Source organism: Acromyrmex echinatior, chromosome 17 (genome assembly GCF_024713525.1).
Source record: "Acromyrmex echinatior isolate Ae372 chromosome 17, ASM2471352v2, whole genome shotgun sequence".
Taxonomy (NCBI): Eukaryota; Metazoa; Arthropoda; class Insecta; order Hymenoptera; family Formicidae; genus Acromyrmex; species Acromyrmex echinatior.
The window spans coordinates 3,819,316-3,842,627 of record NC_141868.1 but is presented as its reverse complement, the minus strand read 5'-3'; the positions used below and the strand labels follow the sequence as shown (position 1 = coordinate 3,842,627).

At 32.2% G+C, this 23,312-nt stretch overlaps 2 protein-coding genes across 5 annotated transcripts; one reads left to right on the top strand and one right to left on the bottom strand.

Moving 5' to 3' along the window:
* LOC105151864 (hypothetical protein) lies at nt 1–23,312 on the bottom strand. 3 transcript variants are annotated; one of them, XM_011065828.2, is made up of 5 exons: nt 23,169–23,312; nt 6,258–6,614; nt 5,503–5,754; nt 4,836–5,051; nt 1–4,573 (listed from the first exon to the last, which is right to left on the bottom strand). In XM_011065828.2, the coding sequence occupies exons 2-5, from the start codon at nt 6,496–6,498 to the stop codon at nt 4,374–4,376; spliced, it is 909 nt and encodes a 302-aa protein (XP_011064130.2). In that variant the 5' UTR covers nt 6,499–6,614; nt 23,169–23,312; the 3' UTR covers nt 1–4,373. The 3 variants fall into 3 exon arrangements, with proteins under 3 accessions (XP_011064130.2, XP_087271144.1, XP_011064122.2); XM_087415018.1 differs by having other exon boundaries at nt 4,836–5,048; XM_011065820.2 differs by lacking the exon at nt 23,169–23,312 and adding an exon at nt 7,731–7,963.
* On the top strand, nt 13,935–22,502 carry LOC105151851 (caveolin-3). Of its 2 annotated transcripts, XM_011065806.2 has the most exons (4): nt 13,935–14,102; nt 16,751–16,848; nt 18,136–18,315; nt 19,359–22,502. In XM_011065806.2, exons 2-4 carry the CDS (start codon nt 16,753–16,755, stop codon nt 19,554–19,556), a joined length of 474 nt encoding a protein of 157 aa, XP_011064108.1. In that variant the 5' UTR covers nt 13,935–14,102; nt 16,751–16,752; the 3' UTR covers nt 19,557–22,502. The 2 variants fall into 2 exon arrangements, with proteins under 2 accessions (XP_011064108.1, XP_011064101.1); XM_011065799.2 differs by lacking the exon at nt 13,935–14,102 and having other exon boundaries at nt 15,830–16,848.

Below are 23,312 nucleotides of genomic sequence, written 5' to 3'. Positions count from 1 at the left end.
TCTGTTTTACATTTATATGATATCTTTATATAATAAGATATTTTTATTCTTTATATCCAATGAATATTTTTTTTAATTCTTAATATATATACGTATAGTTGGAAAATTTGTGTTAATTTAACATAAGATGAATATATTAGGAAATAATACGTTATTTAAGAAATTAACATAAAAATATAACACTGACAATTTGTGAGGAAATTGTGAAAGAGCATATTTCTTCGGTAAAGTTGATATGAATTTATGATACATTAAATTGTCAAATTTCATTAATTTATATTAGAGTTGACGTTTTAACATTATTTCTATTAATTGTTCAGTTATTCAAAACTGTGTAATTTCAACGCTAATAAATGTCGAATATCAATTCACCACAAGATATTCGAATAACATCTTGAGTATTCCATTTTTTAACGTGTAACCGCTTTTAAAGTAAGAAATCGGTACGACAAATTTCAACGTAAATATAAAATGTTATTTTTCCCGCGGTGTATCGATTAATCTGTAATACTTTCGCATTTCAGCTTATACTTTCTTGTGCTAGCAATGGCCGCCGCTTTACATCGATAAATATTAATTCTACTGATATTTTATTCATATCGATAGACATCAGCCCATGAAGGAAAACGCGCGTTTGTCGGTTTCGCAGTAAATACGAACACGGCGTGCGGCGTAGGTGATTGGCGACAGCCTATTATGTCACAACTTCTCGTTGTGGTGGCAAGGTAGATAGAGTCGGGCCGTGAACCCAAGAACAGTTGGCGGCACGTTACATAGGCACACGTGACCGGTTCTCTTCTCGCAGTTCTCTTCTTGTTTTCCCTGCCATCACTCGCCGCCTTCTCGCCATCTTTGCGGGATAAATGTGCTCTCTCTCTCTCGCGATAATTCTCTCTCACACGCACGCACACAAATTAAAAAAAAAAAATTAACATTTTTGGAATTACACTGTTAAATTCATAACGTCAAATTACACTCAATTAATTATTTTTAATCATTTCTATAAATCGCCACTGAATATGTCGTTAAATTAAAAATACTAATACGAAGTTAAAGAATGTAACTGAAAAAGTGAATTAAATTTGACTCAGGTTTAATTTGTCATTTACCAAATGCGTACATCGATATGAACGTTTGTGTTAAAATTGATCTCAGAAATGGATTGATTTTGACACAAATGGAAATTGAAAATGAAATAAAATGTTATTTAACTCAAGAAATTTTGCTCCTTTATTATCTAAGAACGGAGATAGATAAAACGTTTATTAAATATTTTAGGGAAGCCTTCTAAGAACCTAGAAAAGTACAGGCAACAAAAAATAGAAAGAATAGACTTTAAGAATAGACTATCGAAAATCACTTTAACATCTACACCGTGTATTATCCAGTGTTTTCGATACGTTAAAATCTGTTATCTCCATTTTTTAATAATAGTAATAGTAACGAATAGGACTAATCAATCTTTATATGTCTGAACTTAGTCAAAGAGTCACCTAGATCTAAAGAGTTCCTCTGCGACTTTCGCTAAGTCAGAAACGGATTATCAAATTTTTTTCCGTACTTATATAGAGGATGCAGGATTCGAACTCGCTTTATTGATTACGAATCCGTCGCTCGTAAATGGAGACATCCCTGTTTCTGTTGTCTTACTTTTTGTTACTTTTCTTTATGTTTAGACCGTTACAGGACTTGCCTCTCTCTCTCTCTCGCGACAATTCTCGTGGGGAACACTCGATCCCGACGCTTTTACGCCATGTATTAGATTCCCGCCGCGTCTCAGACTACCTGCAGGCAAGTAGCTCGGTTCCCATGTTTATCTCTCGGATGCAAAATAGCAATCTGTTGCACCGTTATGAACGCTCATCTAGAGTAATATGATCGGAGCAACGCGGAAAGGTGATATTACTTTCAGTGCTCCGAGATTATTTATTCTCAGTTATTATATGATCATTTTGAGAGAAGAGGAAAAGGGAGTAATATTATTTTTAAAATTAATACTTTCTCTTTAAATTAATACTCTCTCATTCACACCAAGCTTTTTAATATTCAATAATTTTTTTTTCCTTGCGGAACTTTTTAACATAGGGTTGCCGCACAAAACTGGAAATCAGGGTAAAGTTAGGGAATTTTGCAAAGTTTTCTGGGAAATCAAAGAAATTTGCGTACATCACGCCTACGTACGTTTTGGAATCAAACTATCAACTTAACAATTAAAAGTGCAAGTAGAGTTAGTAACAATAACAATAATTTACGTAGCTGCGTTAAATTGCTTTCTCAAGAAAATATTTCACGGTTTCCAAATCACGACGAAAATATAAAAGAATTCGAAATGTCATTGAAAGTCAGGGAAAATTATGAAATTTTGTCTGGAGAAGTTTGGCATTTTAGGGGTGAGGAATTTGTGGACGGACTCTGTATAATATTTCTTCTTCGACAGTATTCCAGACCGTATACCTTTCTTGCAATAACAAGATGTTATTTTCGCATGCTGAAATAGTCGGGCAAGTGTCATGTCGTGCCGTCCATGCTTCATTATTCGCGCGGTAATAGAGCTTCCATGTACGTAAACACAGGGTCGCAAAGAGAGAACGCGTGCGTGTACGAGCACCGTTACACGGCGTAGACAATCTTATCTAAATATTTGCATGTCATTGCGGGGATTTCGCTCCTCCCTCCGTCTCCATCCGTGCGACGCGGTAATCTCTTATTTCGATTTTATCTGCGTTACGTAATCGCATTCTCAGCTGCGCGCCGCTTCCTGCGAGCATACGCGTTAGTTCGACGCGAGAGAAGGCTAATTTAATTTACCCCCCCCCCCTCCCTCCCCCCCCGTCCGCGACGGGGATCCCGTTGTGTCTGATTAACTCGCATTGTGACCGTTTTAATCCCGTTTGAATGCCGAGCCGAAATAAAGCGAACGCGAAATTCCCGCGGAAAGTATCTTTTGTCGAAGGAACGAGAAATCTCCATTTTTTTTTTATCGAGAAGAGAAAGAGAGAAAAGCCATTAAAATTTATATTTATCTGTAATAATAGAGTTCATATTTTTAGATTAAGCGTAGAGCACGTTCTGCGCAGAATTTTTTTCTTTATTGTTCGTACGTTTTCATATACATTTTTCTGAAAAGATACGCAATGAGTGTATTAAAATGTTTCTCTTGTACTATTCGTTTATACAAATTATTAATTGATCGGTACTTATTATATATGAGAAAAGTATGTTAAAATAATGATACAATTAAGATGAAAAATATCATCTTGCTAAAATGATTCTCTTCTATCGCTTACACAAGTTATTAATTTCTTTGACAATAATTATATGGAAACTGCATATATATATGTATGTGTGTGTGTATGTGTATACATATATATATCTACATGATAATTTTCCCGTCGATCAGTATATATATTACGGTATATTACACGTGAGAAAAATATGTTAAAGTAATATAAAATAATAAAATAATAACTTTTATACATTATATTTATATATAATATATAAATAAAATTATGTATGTATATATATATATATAAAATATGTAAATAAAATTTGTAATTACATATAAATAATTACGAGAATTATTGTACATAGAATATACTGATTAACATATACATTTTTCTTGCGTGATATTGTTTTAAAATTAATATATATCTCATCATACTTTTTTATAGAGCATTCGTAATGTATTAACTATTTATTGGCAATGTAAATAATTTGTTGTATTAATGTTTGATTAGCGTGTTATTTAAAGTAGCAATCTTCACTAGTGAAGTAAAAATCACTTTCAGAATAATAATAGGACTGTAACGATATACATTATTAAAACACGAGAACAAATTTATTTATAGAAAAGAAATATATATCAACATCTATGTAAGTTAATGATTATTTAAATAATCATATCTTAATAATGTTAAAAATAATATTCAATAATAGTTAGTAATATTGTGTTTTATAATTAATGGCTGCGTTCAGCAGAGAAAGCAACTTTGCAACTGTTGTAAAATTCTTTAATATGATTAGTTTATGCATTTAGAGTGAGAAACTAAGGAAAAGATCAATTATGTTACAGAATTTTATAACAGTTAGCTGCTTTATCTATTCAACAGAGTCAATAAGTAAATTTCAAGATAGTGGTACTTAAACTCACATTTAGAGTTTTTAATGGTAAATAATTCAAATATATTGTGTAAATACAATATATTGTGTAAATAATAAAATTATGCACAAAGAAAAATAAAAGAAAAGAAGATATATCATTACAAAAAAGTAGCTATGTATATCGCTACATCATCCATAAAAATTTGAATTCAAGGCAATTTTTTGACGTACTTTCAGGAACTTCTGTTGTTTGCTTCGAATTCTTTTCATTTCTAATTGTCATCATTACTTTCATCGATTACTGAAGACAATTCCGACTGTTCGATTTTCGGTTTTGTTGAAGTTTCCACTTTTTTGGATCTGCTTTTCAATTTTTTTTTTCTTTTAGTTATGCGCTTTTCGCATTCTGTATAATCCGAATTGCACTCATAGTTATTAGATGAATCAGAAAAACAATTTTTCATAATGGTTTCTACAAAAATAAAAATTTATATAATAGAAAAATGTGTATATAATAATTACAACCAAATAATGTAAAAATAGTTAAAGTAAATCAATAAAAATAAATTGGTCTTAAGATACTCCAAATTGGAATATTTGAATTTGTTTTGATTTTCAAAAGTAACGGAAATAATCGAAAATCTATCGAGTGACAGCTATAATTAAAGTTTAAAAATTTAATGTTTTAATAATGAAGTGTGGATTTAAATAGATAACTGAAATTTGTAACATACTTTCAGAAACTTTTATAGCTGCGTTCTTTGAAACTTTCTTATTCTTGCGCAATTTCAGAGTTCTCAGTTTTCTCAAATTCCTCGCTGATGTTTTCTTTTTGGTTTTTGCTTTTTGGTTTTTAGTTGTTTTTAGTTTGAAGGTATGTTTTATATAGTTTAACTGGTAATTACAACTGCCAGAAGATTCGGAGTAGTTGCTTTTCAAGGCTTTTTCTGCTATATTGTATAAAAAATAATATATAATAGTATTATTAGTATTAGTATTAGAAATAATCTTTCTAATTACGAATACAGTGCTCTTATTTTAATAAAGTAGGTATTTGTTATATTAACACTGTTATTGAATTAATAAAATTATTTATAATTAGATCTAATGCTGTTAGTACACGATTATTTTTTTCCATAACGAAGTAATTAGATCAATTAATTTTAATATTGAAATTAAATTAATTTAAATTAAATTAAATTATTATTAAATTAACATGTTAAATTAAATTAAATCTTCTAATTGAATTTAATTACTTATATTTAATTTTTAGAGATAAAGCGAATAGTCGAAAGTCAATTAAGTTAACGTTATATAATCGCGGACGGTATCATAATAAGAAAGCATAAAAAGTAAAAAGTTTGAATTATTGTTAATAGTTTATGATGTGAATGTACGTACCTTTGGGAGATTTTATCTTTTTTCTCTTTAAAATATTTATAGCGCTAAATGGTTTTGCAATTTTTCGACTTTTCTCGGACTTCAAAGGTCTGAAATTACTCGAAGGCTTTATATAGAATCTCTTGTCTTTACTTTTCAACTTGCTCTTGTTTTTAGTTGTATACGTATAGAGTCCATAATCGCAATCCGTGCAACCTGAACTGCAACCACAATTGTCGGAGGAATATGGACAGTAATCCTTCAAGAGTTCGTCTGTTATAATAAAAAGTTAGATACAGATTAGTTAGATACAGATCTGAAAATAATTTTGCTGAACCATCAAAATAATAATGTAAGACAGTCAAAATGGTTTCCAGAACGTCAACATTTTTTGCAACATTGTTCCGTGTTCATCATGCTTGAGCGTTCCATATAATTATTTTGATAGTCCAAAGAAAATTAATTCCAGATCTATATCTAACTAAATTTTTTTTAGAGATATTCCGGCAAAACTGTTCTTTCCTGTATCATCTATATCTAGGATGTATGATCTGAATTATCAAAATAATTGTATAAAATGCTCGAGCAAGTTGCAAAAAGTTTCGATTTTCCAATAACTATCTTGAGTGTCCCACATAATTTTAATGGTCCAATAAAGTTATTTTCAGATTTCTGTAACCGGCTAAATTTTTAGATACTTTAAAACTGATCTTTCCGTAAGTAATACGATTGAAAATTGAGGTTGCTAGATCTTACAATGCAAATTTAAAACGTACTTTCAGATTTCGCCTTTTGGATTTTCTTTGATGAAGCTTTGTTGGTTTTAAGTAATTTCGTATTTTTCATATCTGGCAAAGACATAAAGGAGAGAGAGAGAGAAAGCTTTGACGCGGGAGATCTTTTCACACGTTTTTTCTTCTCGGATTGTGTCCTGATTTTCGAACGTTCATAATCATAGTCCGTGCAGTTGGAACTGCAACTGGCGAAAAGAAGAGACGAGTCGGTTATCGATTCCATTTTTCAATGTAGAACGTAAGAACATTCCCGGCGAGTTGCAACAAACTGTATCGGATAATTTTCAGACGATTTCCAATCCTCTATGCTACAGTTGTGAAAGGGTGAGCCTTAGAATTCTGTAAAAAGGAAACTTACATGTTGATTATGTTTGCACACAGAAAAAACGAGTTTGCCGAAGTATTTACAAATTTAGCTATAAGATACAGAGATTTGAAGATATAACTTAGTTGGAAATTGATTTTGTCAAAATATTAGGTGCGCAACTAAGTTCTCGCTGTTATTTTGATGCATTTTCATCAAAATAACAGCGAGAACTTAGTTGCGCACCTAATACAATAATTACGTAGGAAATCTTAAGCATAATAAGCAATGCTGCACTCTCTAAATCTGAATCAGTGATATCAGTGCCAAGTATGCCACTAATCAATGAATTAAATGTGAGATCCTTAACCTAGTCCCTAATCTTTATTGTGATATCTAATCTTGTTTTGGTACTTAAATTCAATAAATATGGAATTGGAAGATTGAAATCGAACGTGCAAATATCAGTATTTTAATTATATAAATCTTACATAATTATTTTGATAATTCAACGAAATTATTCAACGAAATCTGTATCCAGTTAAATTTTTAGATACTTCAAAGGGCAAAATCGCTTACAGATTTGAAGCAACGACGTAAGTCGAAGTACAAAATGATTTGGGCCTCTTTGATTTCAAAATATTTTATAATGTTCTTGCTTTGTTACGGAATAATATATACATATAATTTTTAAGAATAATTGAAAGAAGTTGAAATCGTCAAATTACAGATAAACTTTTATCTGCGACTACACAAACAAATTAAAGAAAAAAAAACATGTGTTTAAAATCTAAAAATCTTTTAAAGAAAGGATGCCATTGAATCAGTCGATGAAAGGAATTTACTTTAAAATAAACAAGACGTAACATTCGTTAAAAGTCATTTTTATCACTTGAAGTGACAAATGATCGAAATAAATCAGTTAATAACAATGTTAATCAGTTAATAACAACGTATGTTCCTTAAGTATTAAAGAGAAAAAAGAATGTTTTATTAAAAATAATGAAAGCAATTAATTGAAAATAATTTTGATACATTTTAATAAATAAATTACTTAAATCTTAAGCTTAATAATCAAATATCGATCTAAAATGAATTTAACATGAAGTAAAGATAAAGAAAACAAATGTGGTTACAAAATACACTCGTACCTCGCGAAGAATAAACTTTCTGATTTATCGATCCAACGTGTAGCAGAATTTATTCGTAATATATCAAATCTTTGATCGTTTCACGAATAGTGAAACTCTGTGACAAGCAAATAAATGTTGTCGCAACTGAATCGAGCGAAGCGGAATGATTTAGACAGACGTCAGCGAAGACAGCACACTAGCACGGTAACACTCGATCGCACAGTGATTCGATCCTCGTGTTTCTTACATATACAATATTTGGCGTCCTCACCTTTCGACACGGTATATTTACAGAGGATATGTATCGTGTGTCGCTCGCGTATGACAGAAACTAATGACGTTTTCCTGTAAGCTATTAAGTTTGCATTTCAAGCTTTCGATCTATGCGATCTATTCATGTCGGAATTCGGGATTTCGTTTTATTTATAATTTTATGTGCCATGTAATTCGTAAACCGATCGCCGAATCAGAATGCACTGATTGCGAGAAAAAAATTGGAATTACCATAATTCAATTATATACTTTGTAGTCATTTTTCGGTGTCAATTATTTTTTTGTAGAATTATAAATATAATTATTATTATTACTAATGATAGGGAATTGAAGTAACTATGAAAGTAACGGCGAAATTCTTCGTACTGTTGAATTTATAATGTCAAAGTGTTGTAGAAATATAATACAGGTAAATTTGTTATTGAAAGACAATAATTAATTATTTATTTGGAGTACTAAAAGTACTGAGCAACGGTGCTTTCGATACTTGAAATAAGTAATTAATTACTGTTTTTCAAGATTAACAGTATTAGATTTCGATAAAGATCAGAGTTATTTGTAATCTCTTAAACATAAATAATTAACTCACATATATTTTTGACGTAAAGGCATAAATTATTGAAATAATAATTTATGCCAATAATAATTTATGTCAATAAAAATATACATGAACTAATCACTTATGTTAATGACAGTCCGTAATACAGACTTTAATTGAACCAACAGTATTTTTTTCTTAATGTATAGGTAATTTTTGTAGAACGCCACTATTGCTACTCACAATCAATATATCATTAACTTAACTAAAACAACAAACAATTTAATTCAAGAATTGTATTTTTTATTCAAATTTAGTTTATCATTTATTAAGTGCAAATATTAATATGAACGTTGTTTACTTTGAAACTAACACAGAAAAATGGATTGATTTACATTATGACATGGAAGTTAAAACATTATTTATTTAACTCGAGGAATTGGATTATCATTACCTCTTTAACAGTACACTGTAAAAACGTAATAATATTACAAACAGAAAAAAGTAACATTACTTACTTCTCAATCCTGCCATTTTCTCGTTAGAACTAGATAGAGATAAAAGTATTATAAGTTGAAATTAGAGTTAATCGACATTGGTAGAAATGGACATTAGACTAGGGTTTTATTGTCCGTGTCCGGAAAAGAGTATCATATTCAATGTGGACGTTTACATTCAACGAAAGACCCGCATAACGATTCTAGTTTGATAAATCGTTCGTTGGCTAAGAGCCACACATTACGTCGATAATATCGTGATAGCGTCGCGAAATAGAAATAATAATATCGTGATCGCAAACGCGACGGGTATAATGTGTGCGCAATACGCGGAGTTATGCCATATTACGGATTATTATGCAACGCGCGCGTATTGACGCAATTCAGATCCGATCGCAAGCACGAACCGATCCATGGGAAATCTTGAATTACATGTTTTATATGTCGGCCACCACCGCCGCCGCCACCGTCGCCGTTGTTATTGAAGGAATTGAAAGGGCCGTCGTGACTGCGATTACGTTAATTTCTTCGCTTATGATAATAGCACAGGGCGGCCTTGTGCTCGTAAATTTTCGTTTCATAACCGAAGGAATTATATATTGACACGGTTGGCGAAGCCGCGCCACGAAACGGCTAGATTTACATTTTGTTATGTCTAACTTACATGGTGTCGGATAATCGGATAAACATGGAGAATTGACTGTGACGAGTGCTGGTTTTTCAAGAAATGTGAAGGAATTGGCTAATGATTTTTAAGACACACGGAAACAAAGCTATTTTTATGATTTTTGTTTTTAACTGTACGACGAAGGGAGATTTCGAATTTTATACGTTTGTTTTATGTATCTTCGACAATGTGTGAAATAAAAATTGTTAAAAAATGATAATTTTTTTTGTTCAAAAGATATAAAATGACGAGGGCGCAAAAACTTGCTTTTTTGAGCGGAAATAAATTTAAATTTTATTTATTAATGGTGTAGATAAGTAACTTGAACTTTGGGAAAAATCGAAAATTGACAAAATGGCGTAAAAAAATCAGCTTTTATTATATTAAAAGACAAAAAGAAGTCAACTTGTTCAATAGTTTTCGAGATACCATCATATTTTAAAAATCTGTAGATTTTGAAAACGCATTTAAAGTTTTAGACATTTATATTTTTTAGTAATTTTTACTTTACACATTGTTGAAGATACACATAGAATAAATGTATAAAACTTGAAATCAATCGCGTAGTTTTTTCAAAAAATTCAGAAAGATAATTTCGCTTTTGCGAATCGGAAAGGTCGCTTATCTTAATTTTCCTGAAAAAGAACGATTTTAAACCGTCTAAGAATTTAATCAGATCTAAAAATAATTTTGTTGGGCTGTTAAAATAATTATAGAATAGTAGAAATTAAATATGATATAATTCTGCAAGAAGTTTCGATATTTTAATAGCAATCAGCTTAAGTGTCCTACATAATTATTTTGATTGTTTAAAATTATTCTCAGATATATTTACTTAAATTTTTAGATATTTCAACAAAATTTCGTCCTTTCCGTGAACTTTCCAAAATTTATTCGAGAGAGAATTAATCCATGGATAGAGAAGCTAATCAATCTTAATTTTCGGAGAAAAGAGATTAATTGATTTCAATTCTAATAATGAAATGTCGAAAATTGGTCTCATTTTCTGGGAATTTACTCTCTGCTTTCGATTGGATGAAATCTCTCCGATAACATTTCGTACACTTGACGGTCCAAAAGCATACCCCTCGAACGCTGTTCAAAAAATACGATTTCAAAAGCAATTCGTGCCCTCGAACTCTCTCTCTTCGAGAAACACGATTCCAAAAACCGTACCTCTCGTACGCTGTTCAGGGAATACGATTCCAAAAGTATACCCTTCGAACGCTATGCTGAAAATGCGATTTTACCCTGCAGTCGCGAACACGAGGGTGGCGAATGTTTACGATGCCTCATGGGGTACGAATGGGATAGAATGGCGTGACTCAGCGGTTGTAGGGATGACGTAAGAAAATGGGAATTTCGTGGTCTTTCAGGAAGGGTGGTAAGAAACTCGAGCCTATATCTCTAAATCTTTATTCAGTCTTTTATCATATCTTCTATTTTTAGTTCTCTATTTACATATGCATGAGAGAAGAAAAGAAGCTGAATAATTCTTAGAATTGAGCAGCACGATAACCTTTCCGAGTCAAACGATCGTTTTTAATTCTCGAATGTCTTTGGCCATCTGTTAAATATGAAAATCTTCGTTTTTTTTTTAAAGATATTGATTTTTGTACTTATACTTCACTTTCATTGATAAACGTGCATTTAGTATATAGTTTACTTTACATTAACTGCGTTAGTATTGAATCTCAGAAATGAATAAGCGCATTTTATATCTGGAAATTGTGTTATCTTTGTTGAAGCTGAAGAAAATGTGATAGAGAATAGCATTTCAAGAGATGAGGCATCAACAATGCTGCTTATAAGCCTAGATTTTTAATATAATTCATATAACACAAAATAATAATAATAATAAATATAATAAATTATAAGCCTAGACTAAATAAAATAATAAAACAGTAAACAAAAATAATATGGAAGGAAAATTATAAGTCCAGATCTTTAACATAATGAATATTAAACACAACAATGAAATAATAATAATAATATGATAAATTATACATGGAAATACAATACTTTGAACAGAAGTCACGGATTTTCATGCGACGCGTTTAACAGAATCACTCAGCTGCAATGAATAAATTTATTATTCTAAAGATTTCATATTACAATAAATGTTGATTCTACTGAAAAATGAAATGATTATTTTATTTTATCTTATAATTATTTGAATAAATTTGGAAAATTGGAAAATAAAAAGACAGTGAAACTGCAACAAGATTTGGAGACTAACATCTCGACTAACAGATCACCGAACGAGATTATAAGATGAATTACAGACGGCAGAGCCGAGGTGCGGCTGTGCCAGTCGTGAATTCTCGTTCTTGCAATTCCCGACGGGAATCACGAGAGGACGACGTGATTGTATGACACTTTTTCATCTATACAAGCGACAAAAGTGCGCACCCGTTATAGTTCGTGACGGAACGCTCGTCGTGACTGTCGTGCTTACGCAACTCCGGGTTCCAGACTCGATTTAAGCGCCGGAGTGTCCATCGCGATATCCCAGAGACGTCAGCCTCCATTCATGCGTTTTCCCGTCCATCATCCACAGACTAAGCTGCCATCTCGCATTGTCCGCGTCGATTCTCGACGATCTCCCGTCAGATTCGACGGTGATGAGTCGCGTGTCTCGTGTCAAAAATCGAGTCTCACTAATTTTTTTTACCGCGATACACAAAAAGTACTTATGCTGTAAGGTTTAAAAGTTTTCAGTCCAAAGATACGAAAAAGATGATAAAATGTAACTATTTTTATCTTTTATTATAATCACTCTTTATTTTAATAATGTTTTAGGTGAATTAATTTTTCTACTAATAAATATTTTGAATTTTTGTTTTTAAAATGGTTGAACATTGTAGAAATTGTTTCTTCGTCATCGATAAATTTTTTTATGTATGTTAGACTTTGATTTTTTATCTTTAAGTGAAACATTTTGAGAACAAAATCTTCAGAATATTTTAATTTGTGGTAGAGAAATTAATTTAGTCTGAAAAAAAGGTTAATTATACTGAAAAATAAAAATAATTGTTTTCTTTTATAACATTTGCATTTAATTTTTGTTCTTAAAATGATTTAACTGCAGAAATCACTTTTTTCATAGCTGGTAAATTTTTTTACGCTCATCGGATTTTGATTTAAAACAAATATTTTTTATTTTTAAGTATTATAAAACATTTTTAATAGTAGAGAAAAATTTATTTATTATTCTAAAAAAAATTATTCAATTAAATAAAGTGTAATTTAATTGGAAATTAAAAATGATTGTTTTATTCTAACACTTTTTTTGTTCTTGGGCTGGAAACTTACTACTTACATATTTTGAAACTTACTACATACATATTGCGATAATTGATTGTAAAAGAAATCTCTAAATTTTGATAAAATGTACATAGTTTGTCATTTTTTATCTTTTTTATATTTGATTATTTACAGAATATTACGCTTAAAATATGACGTAATAGAAAAAATGAATAAAAAATATAACGTTTCTGTTGACAGCAAAATGAGGAGTTTTTCTAAATTTTTCTAAATTTTGTAAAATTTTTATAAATTTATAAATTCTTATAAAATAGATGTTATTAAACAATCGTTTTAGATCTGTTGGTAAAGTTGCGAATTAATTTCAACTTACGTACTACCAACTCCATCTATTGACTGCAGATGGAAATTGTAAATGTTATACTTTGATAAATTAGCGCATTATTTATAATCAACGATAATGGAAATAGCAATTGCGTCATATTAATTATCGCGCTCTATTAATAACGAACTGTATCGATAATAAATCGAAGAAAACATTTTTGCCACGCAATGATTTAAATTTATAATGAACAAAACTATAAATCAATCCTCTTTTGTTTGTTATAAATTTATAAAAAGTAAAATTTAACATAAAATTCTCTTTTTGAATTAACGGTTAATTAATTTTCCTCAAAGTTATTTTACTGATATTTGATATTTTTTAAAATAACTGCCGCAATATTGTGCTTCAATTCTTGTCTCTTGTTACATTGTTTACAGTATTATTTTGATATGTTATTTCAAGACTATTTTTATGGCGTCGTCGAAATTACGTCGGTCGCGCGGGCCATTCACTTTCATCGTCGGGGTGGTTGTACCCCAGATTACATCAACAAACACCGACCGGCCGTCGGACCGCAAGGGGTTGAAATCCTTGACAGTGCGCAGCCGCGCTGACCGCTGTCCACTTCTCTCTTCCTTACAATTCCCCGGAATATTCCCCTGCCTGCTTATACCCAGGTGTACCACGAATACTACTCTATTGTAAAAGTGAGGCGACGCGCCGTGTCGCCGTGTCAACCGCAATCAGGCAATAAGGATTCCTTCCAGCATTTCGCGATCAACCGGCAAAATAAGGGGTTCCAGGGTGGCGAACGGTGAACCGAGTGAGTATACCGTCTCCTCGAGCGCGCCCTTCTGGACTCCTCGGAAGGGTCCAATTTTATCCGTGCTCTTAGATCTCCCAAATCCGCGTTGCGTGCCGTCACATCTTAGTCTCTAGAAGGGGTAGATCATCCCTCACGGGGTGAAGATCACCTCTCGCGGTGGGGAAACGGAAACGGTGTCTCCGGAAGTAGGACGAGAAGGAAAAATGAAAGACCTGGATGCCTCGATTCGTAATGTTCCTTTTTTTCCGTTGTAACATCGAGACTGCTACGATTAAAAATGGGGAGTAAGCGAGTCGGAATAGAATCGCGGAAATAATTGATGACGTGAAGCAGGTAATTCGATCGGCCGAGCTCCACTTTGTGTCTTTGTTACACATTGCGGCGCGTCATGTGTAATAGTGGCATTTATTATTAATTGGTTGAGAATTGCGTGGGTTTTTCCTCGACTAAGTTTTGCGTTAACTAAAACCTGGATGGCAAAGGTCCCGCGATTAGGAAGAATCGGAAACAGTCCGGAAACTCTGGTTTCTCGGTAGACGAAACTTTTCGCGAGTCGATAATCGCGCGAAACGTTAAGCACAAACCGTTGTTGATGACCGGGGGTTGGAAAAGGGAAACGGGCGATAGATACGATCTACGACTTTTCTAAAGGAAGTAGGGCAAAGTCGCAGTGTCGCATAATTTCTCGTCTACATCGGTTTTCTGTCTAGACCTTCGCTTTTATACTCTGTAATCCGCATTGAATTTTTGCAAATCCTCCGGATAATCATTTTTTTTTCTTTCTGTCGTGATAAAATATATGCGATATTTTTCTTTCCTCGAAGAAAGTGGAGAAGACATAAAGCAATTTGCTCTCCCCTTCCTGTCATGATTTTGTAAAAGGTTAAGGGTGTATAGTCTGCAAAAAAGTAACTTGAGTTGGAAATTTATACTTGGAAAACATAAAATAGTTTACTCTCTTTCTTTGTCACATTTTGTTCCATAAAAGATTAAGTATGTATCAGGTGTATCGTTTCTGTGAAAAGTGACTGGAATTGGAAGTTTATACTAAAAGTGAATATTATATACATTATTATAAAATAAGATCAATATTTATATTCAATATATTTAGTATTTTATTCAATTTACGTTTAAAATCATTTATATTTATCAATACAATTCTATAGTTTAAATGAAAATTTTATCATTTTATATCAATTATTTTTTAGAACCGTGTCTACTTCTTATTGCAGTAATTTTTTATTTAAATCTTAAATTGCGGCTAATTGCTAATTTTTTGTATTATTTTCAAATACAATATATAAAAAAATTTGTAATTTTTTCCTAATTTTTTCATTTTGTTAAAAAATATTTGTAATACATCCTTACATAGCATGTCTATATTGTTTAGATAAAAAAATACGAAACTTTTGTTAATTTATACAATTCATAGAGAGTTATTTTTTAATAGTAAATAAAACTAATTAAAAGTAATAAAATAATAGTGTAAATAACTGCATTAAGTATACAGTGAGAAAAAATATCCTAAATTTCGATAAATATTTATTTGAATAGTACCAACTAAATATTTATTAAATACATAAATATATTTATTTGGTAAATATATTGATAAATAAATATATTTATTTATTAAATTAATGATTTTACAAAAACCATTAATTTGATTTAACAGTCACTTCTTTTATCAATTAAATATTTATTTAGTGTAAGTAAATGTTTAGTTAGAGTAATATTCAAATAAATATTTATTTTAATTTAGACTATTTTTTTCTTAGTGTACGTTTTATTAATTTGGGTTTTTTACTCGTTTGTTTATTTTGCTTTCTGGAACTACTTAATTTTATTTTTCCATTTTTAAAATTTAAAAAGTTTGTATTAGCAACAAATGTTTATAAAATTTTTATGCCCTAAGAAGAATTTATTTGTGAGAAGAGAAACATGATGTTGAAAATTGATTGAAAAAAATCGCCGGAATGGCAGCGATACAGCGATTATCCCCGCAGAGGACGACGTCGCGACGCCACGTGCGGACATATATATATATATATATAAAAAAATCGCGACCTCGCCATAGTCTCGCTATAGAATCCGCGAGTGCAACAGTTTAAGTTAAGACGCGAGGGGAGTAGAAAGTTGTAGTCCCGTTGCGTTTTCAAATCGATACCAACAATTACAGAAGGGCACGCTATACGTAAATACGCTCCTCCCCAGATCCACCCCTACATTTGGTCGCGAGATCGTCGAAGGCGCGTCGCGATCGCGCACCCTTGATCGCAATCCTTTGTCCTCCTCTTTTTCTCTCGATCGGGGGCGGGCAATTCCGCTAGTTCGTCGCAGCCAGTGTAGCGCGCGAATTTATTATTTAACGGGAATAATCGATGGCTTATGGATACGTGTACCCGGGGTACGTATCCCTCGCGATAGTCGTCATTTTCGCGATGGTGACGCGGCGCGTGGCAGGAAAAGCCGTTCCTCGTCCTCGTCTGCCGCCACGAATCGGCGGCGCGTGAAAGTCGCGAAGTCTCCCGGATTGGGGATAACGAGGAAGCGCATGACGAGCGTCTCTCCGCGGTTAACCATGCTGGCGAGATTCCGCAACAGCTTCCGCTGCGGCATGCCCAAATGCCCGAGTATTCGTATTCCAGGGATGGAGAAGCCGGAGTCCTCCGCGGCGGGCGAGAGCGCCGGAGACTCCGGAGAGCTCGAAGATCGGGATCCCAACAGCTTGAATCAACATCTTCAGGTAAGATGCAGCCGCCTGCAGCCGCCTCTCTTCACGATCGATGTATCATCGGCACTTGTATTTGTCGTACTTCGCAAAATTTCGCACATCACTGAATAATTGATGATTAATGCAAGCGGCTTTTTTTTTTTTTTTTTTTTGATCGAAAATGAATATCTTCGAAGTCACTTTTGTTCTTTCATCTTACGATGATGTCCTTCGTCTCGTATAAAACACGCACCAACCTACACGGAATAGTTTTGTTAAGGTATTTAAAAATTTTGCAAAGCAGAAGAGAATTTTTTTTATTGAGCGTTCCGTATAATAATAATTATTTTAATCTAACAAAATTAATTTTAGATCTTAGTTAAATTTTTGGATACTTTAGCGAAACTTTTCTTTCTGCGCACGTTCAAATGATACATTTACAGCACACTTTAACTGAGAGACGGTCTGGAAACATGTAGACGTTCTCAGGATGTCCCTTAAAGATCTATGCTGTAAGAATGTCCCGAAAAAAAATGTTCGTGATTGTAATTGTACATTGAATTATAAATATAATTGTTATCAATAAGATTGTAATAAAATAATTATAAACATGCTCCTAATTATTATTATTTTACGCTGTATAGTCACATAGTAGTTTTGTCTCAGTGAATTACGTCCTCTATCTTTGCTACATAATCATTGGAGGGAGTGGCTAATCGAATGGCTTTCGAATTTTCTCTCATCTTTAATTTCTAGTTTTTGAATTGTCGGATTTCTTTTCCATTGAACTAAGCTGAAAACTATGATGCACGTTTCTGCGAAAATACAATAATTGAAGGTCAACGACGTAGAGTAATGGGACTTTAAGCTGACTAATCACGGCCATCGCTCATACACTGATCAAAATTTTATGAAATTGATATACTTTCAAGTTACACAATTTGAACTTAATTTCATGACACATTATATATTTAATGTATTTATAACTAAAAAGTAACTATATTTATAACTGAAAAGTGTACATGAAATTTAATGTATTTTTCATGAAAATTTATGAAATTTAACGTACACATTCATTACATTTAAATAATTACTGTAACTTAACTTTCATTTAAATCATTCATTACTTTTAATTTCGTTCATAACCACGAGCTTCATTTACATCTAAAGGAAGCCCATAGTTACATTTCTAACAGTGTATACTTTGACAAACGACTCGCACGCACGCACGCACCGTGTCGAATTTAATGGCACGATCGAAGCGCGATCGATATCATTGATCGTTAAATTTTACGCGGGCGCGAACGCGTCGGTACACAGGTGATGTGGGATGACGTGATTGGCGAACCGGAAGGGATCCGGAGTCCTGAATGCGCTTGGCGGCTCAGCGGCCATTGTTTCCGGCTCTCCAGAGGATGCTGCTACGTGCTCCTCTCCGTCCTCATTGCGCCTCTGCTCGCCCTGCTGTTGGGCTTCACGTTCGCCTGCCTTGCGTTTCAGGTGAGTCGATAACTCACCCCCTCGCGTGCGTCCGTTTCTTTTGATTTCCACCGCGATCGATCTCGCGAGTTTCCCGCATGTATCACTGCGCACCGCGAGCGGAATACGTCACGTTTCGTTGTGGGGGGATCCAAGATCGAAACGTAAATGATTAGAACGTCATCAATCATTTTTAATTTGAATAATATTGGGTCATTTAAAAAGTATTCGCGGTTTTTTTCATTCAAAAATTGAACCAAAAACCGCGGATACTTTTTAAATGACCTAATATAACTTAATTTTAATATTTTATAATAATTTTAATGTAATTAACTTAATATTAATTTACTTATTTTTTACATGAATGATTTTATCGTAGAGATTTAATTTAATTTAATTTATTGGGTACTTACGAAGTGGAAAATATCTACTAAGGAGGGAAGAACTTCTCTTGAAAGATGTACAAGCACTAATCTCTTAATTCTTTAAAAAGAATTAAACAGTTAGTTAAGATTTAATTTTAAAATTTGAACTATTTGAAGGTGACTTAAAAATACAAAATATAAATAAAAAGGAGTATACAGCCACGACGCTAAATGTTTTAAACGAAAGTCAATATATTTAAAATTATCGTATAATAATGTAGATGTTTAAAGTTCATAAGCGATTGGAAAGTTATCTTACCATCTTTTTGACTTGCGATTATTGTTTTAATTCTATGTATTTCTTTTTTTGACATCTTGACATTTCTACGTATTGACTCAAATCTTGACCGAAATGTCTACGTTATTATATGATAATTTTAAATATATTGACTTCGTTTAAATCGTCGTGACTGTACACTCCTTTTCATTTATATTCAATTTTAATCGTATTAAAATCTATCTGAGAAGATTTTTCAATTTTTTTTTTGTTTTTTTCAAGAAACGTGAAATAGTTGAGGAAAGATCCGAGACGTTCGAAACGTTTTTTTGTTCCTTTGAATCTCGACGATTAATAGTTCGTCTTGTTCAACTCATTCGCGATCCGTTCACACATTCCTCTACCTTTGTTGTTCCTTGCAGCATATATGGTGTCTCGCACCGTGTCTGCGCGTGTGGAAGATCACATGCGCGGCGACGCGAAATTTCTTGGCGGCGGTGACGCAGGCAATCGTACGGCCGATCATGGAGGGGTTGGGTTACCTCTGCTACAATATCCGTGTATTTAATCAGAGGCTACCGGATGGGCCTCACCAGAAGGAGGACCTGCTGATCGTGTAATCCGACGATCTCACCGGCATCCCATCTTCGATGGGCCCACTTTTCGCATGTGATAACGGCTCTTCGTTATCGCGGTTTCCGCATCCCTATGAGCTATGAACACGCCGCGACGTGATCGCACGAACCGTGCATGTCGGTAGTGCTACAATGTTTTAGAGTTAAAGCGGCGAGGGTGGTGTCTCGTATAATTATAAAACGAAACGCGAGCGAAATTTATTACAATTGAATTGATCATCTGTGAAATATTGCACTGAAAAAATTGATTAAATTTTAATAAATATTTGCTCAATAATAGTGAATTATAAGTAAATATTTATTAAGTGTTAACATGTATTTATTTGATACCAAAATTATTAATTTATATAAGTATCATTTTTTTATTAAGTAAATATTTATTAAAATTTAATAAATTTTTTGTATACTGTAGGGGATTCAGAATTGGGAGAAATATTGTGTAGATATATTTCCTTTAAAAACTACATTGAGCATTTTTTTTCGTAGATATCAAATCTGTTCCGCAGGGCAGAATTGCTTCTTTGCTTCTTTTTGCAAATTTGTTCGTTTTATGCAAAAAACATGTCGAATGAGTCTAGAATGAGTCTCTTTTCGAGATTGGACACGAGGGAATTAAACCTATAACATTTACCACTGATGTAAATCTCTTTAAAAGAATAAAATTTTGAGTAAGTAGGGATTGGGGTAAGTAGACTATAAGGGTAAGAAGAATAATCGAGGCTACATTAAAAACAAAACACGCGAGGCACGCATAAATGTGATTGCCGCTCACTCTGCTGTAACATCTCGTTGCGAATACATCTATAGAAGTTAAGCTACAATTTATAACATTTACCACTGAGATAAATCTCTTTAAAGAAATAAAATTTTGAGTAAGTACTATAAGAGTTGTTACTAAATGAGTAAGTACAGTTTCGTGCTGTGGTTAGTCTACTATCCCCTTTCGTTTTTAAAAACATTAATAATATACGATAACAAAGACACATAAATAAAAAAAAATCTGTTGAACTTTATTAAATAAGAATTTACTATCTAAACACTTACTATCTAAATAGAAATCAAATATCTCAGACAATCATATATGATTGTAAAACAAAAACTTCAAGAATAAAAATATTTATTTAGGTGTACAATTTTTATTAATTGTAGCGTTCTATGATAGATCCGTAATTTTAGTCCGGATCTACAATAGGTGTTTTAAACTTTAAGTAAAAAAAAATTGTAGTCAATTATAGTCAAATTCGAGAAGAATAATAGATTATGATTCGTCAATTTCTTATGGCTTAAGGCTTAGAACTCTATTGTTGATCCGGAGTAACAGACTGAGCGATGATCTCAGATATGTTTACGCGTGTCTCGTATGTTTTGTTTTTAATGTAGCCTCGATTATTCTATTTATCCCTAATCTACTGATCTCGTCTTCTGATCTCGTCCCTAGTCTCCTCTATTTGTCAACAATGAAATTAAATATGTTTTTAGGCTGCAATCTTATTTTATAACATTTTTAGAAGTTCGTTATTACATTTACAAAATTTTCTAATTTAAAAGCTCGTATGTTATATATAAGTACGAGATACGCTCATTTACTTCAAAAACATCATGAGTTAATATCTTCGAAATTAATTATCTTTTTGGAAATAAGTTTTAAAAGTGACATATATTCTATTCACTTATTGAAATAATGAGACATATTTTACATATCTTTAATTATTTTTAATATTACAGCTGTAAAAACTGCAGAACTTTTTTTTAGTACTTTAAAATTTAAATTCTTTTATTACTTATATAGGGTTTTTGAAATGACCAATTCCATTTATACATATCCAAACAATATAAAGTCTAAAATCGAAACATGAGACAATTATAATACGAATTTGGAATCCCCAATGAGAATAAATTAAGTAAGAGAAATTCTATATTCGGTCACACAAAGCAGATCTTAATTATTTCGATGTAACATTTTTTTAGACATCGAAAAAATTCTTTAAACCGCCTTTCAATCGTTTTTAAGACATATTACGTCCAGGTTTAGAACTTTGTATTGTCTGCGTAATATCGTAATAAAAGCGAAAACACTGACGGTCTAAGATGGGTGAGGAGGACAGACTGCGACATCGCATGTAAAATACAGGACAGTATATTTTTACAGCTCCTAGTTATAATTTGCGCGACAAAGAATTTTTTCCGTTAAACTATCTGCAATATGTACAACGGCTTAACCGCTGTTAAAAAAGTGTACTAGTAAGTGTAAAGGTCTCTGCTGGCCTTGTAGGAGTATAATAATTTTAACTCATGCGCATATCTCGGAGTGGACGCAAACCGGGAGTTAAGAAGCTCGAGTAGCTAAGCTAGTCAATATTTTACGCAGACTGGCCTTTTTGTCGTCCGCTTTTAAATCCAAGACGAGAAGTGCTGCTTTGTCAGACAGGAAGGAATTACGAGAAGTGATTTGAATACACGAGCCGTCGAGCGTGATCCGTTTAGTAAAATATTGATCTAAAATTCTTAGATTGGAATTTTAGATTAATATTTTGATTGGGAATGTAAATTATTAGATGCGAGGAGAAATAATTATTAATAAGAGATATACATATATATAAATATGCAAGAGATATATGTTTATGTCGTGTCGAAAGCAAAGAGAGTTAGACAAAAATCCGTCCACTTTTCTGTATAATCGTACGATAATTAATATTAATGATATGATTAATGTTTCTCGATAAAGCGATAAGGTAACACAGAGTCGTACTTTCTATACTTAATGTTTATAGTATAAAGTCATCGTTACCATTCTATCATTTTTTTTTTCCTTTTGTATGCTCAAGCATCGTAGACGATTTCCGAAAAATTTTTCGAAACTTAGAAGCTGTACATACGAACTTTCTGTATAAGAGAACTTTTGCAAATAAAATGTAGAACTTACACGAGAAATATGCTTTCACGATTTTACATTGCGGCGTCACGAAGTTGAAAGTTTTTATAAGGCTGCGGTGCAATTCACACTCACAACATTCGTGAGTATTTGTCCTTATTTAACATTTAATAATTCATTATAATAAATATATTTATTATAATATATTCAATATATATTCAATATAAAACAATATATTCATTTTTATGCGATATTTTTTATAATACTCAGTGTGATAAGTACTTGATAAAATATAAAGTGGCATTTCTTCCTCCCCCTCCCCTTCTTAATTGAATTTTGAACAGTTTCCTGTATTTATAATATTTACTTTTAAAATTAAGTTCATGATAAATTCGGAGTAAATTCGGGATCCGCAGATTAGTTACATCTATTGAAGATGCAAATATATGTAGGGAAGGTTAAAATATAATATTTCTAAAAAAAAGACTATGCAATGATATATATATATATATATATATATATATATCGGTGTATAGTCTTTTTATATATATATATGTATATATATATGTAGTACATCAATAGATTCTTCACTTACAAGATATTTTTAAGTAAAATCAATAAAAAAAGAATTATTTTAGTAACAAAACAATGTCATCTTTAGAGCATAAAATCGCTCCCCGCCTCAATTGATATTTTCTAAATTTATTAATTTATTTTTTACGTACCTATATGCACACAAAGTTTTGTTAAAATTAGGATTTAACACTTCGCGAGGTTCCTTTATGAGAGACGACCATTTGAACTTGCCTCGGAATTGCTGTTGAACCAATCATTGTTGTGTAAAGTCTCACAGTGCCCTCGACATCAGC

What these genes read in the sequence shown, in the direction of transcription:
- LOC105151864 (XM_011065828.2), bottom strand. Translation starts at nt 6,498, where the DNA reads ATGGAATCGATAACCGACTCGTCTCTTCTTTTCGCCAGTTGCAGTTCC. An exon ending in AAAGATAAAATCTCCCAAAG is followed by an intron (nt 5,052 to 5,502) that starts GTACGTACATTC and finishes TATACAATATAG; the next exon opens with CAGAAAAAGCCTTGAAAAGC. An exon ending in AGCTATAAAAGTTTCTGAAA is followed by an intron (nt 4,574 to 4,835) that starts GTATGTTACAAA and finishes TTATTTTTGTAG; the next exon opens with AAACCATTATGAAAAATTGT.
- LOC105151851 (XM_011065799.2), top strand. Translation starts at nt 16,657, where the DNA reads ATGACGAGCGTCTCTCCGCGGTTAACCATGCTGGCGAGATTCCGCAAC. An exon ending in GCTTGAATCAACATCTTCAG is followed by an intron (nt 16,849 to 18,135) that starts GTAAGATGCAGC and finishes GTCGGTACACAG; the next exon opens with GTGATGTGGGATGACGTGAT. An exon ending in TCGCCTGCCTTGCGTTTCAG is followed by an intron (nt 18,316 to 19,358) that starts GTGAGTCGATAA and finishes TGTTCCTTGCAG; the next exon opens with CATATATGGTGTCTCGCACC.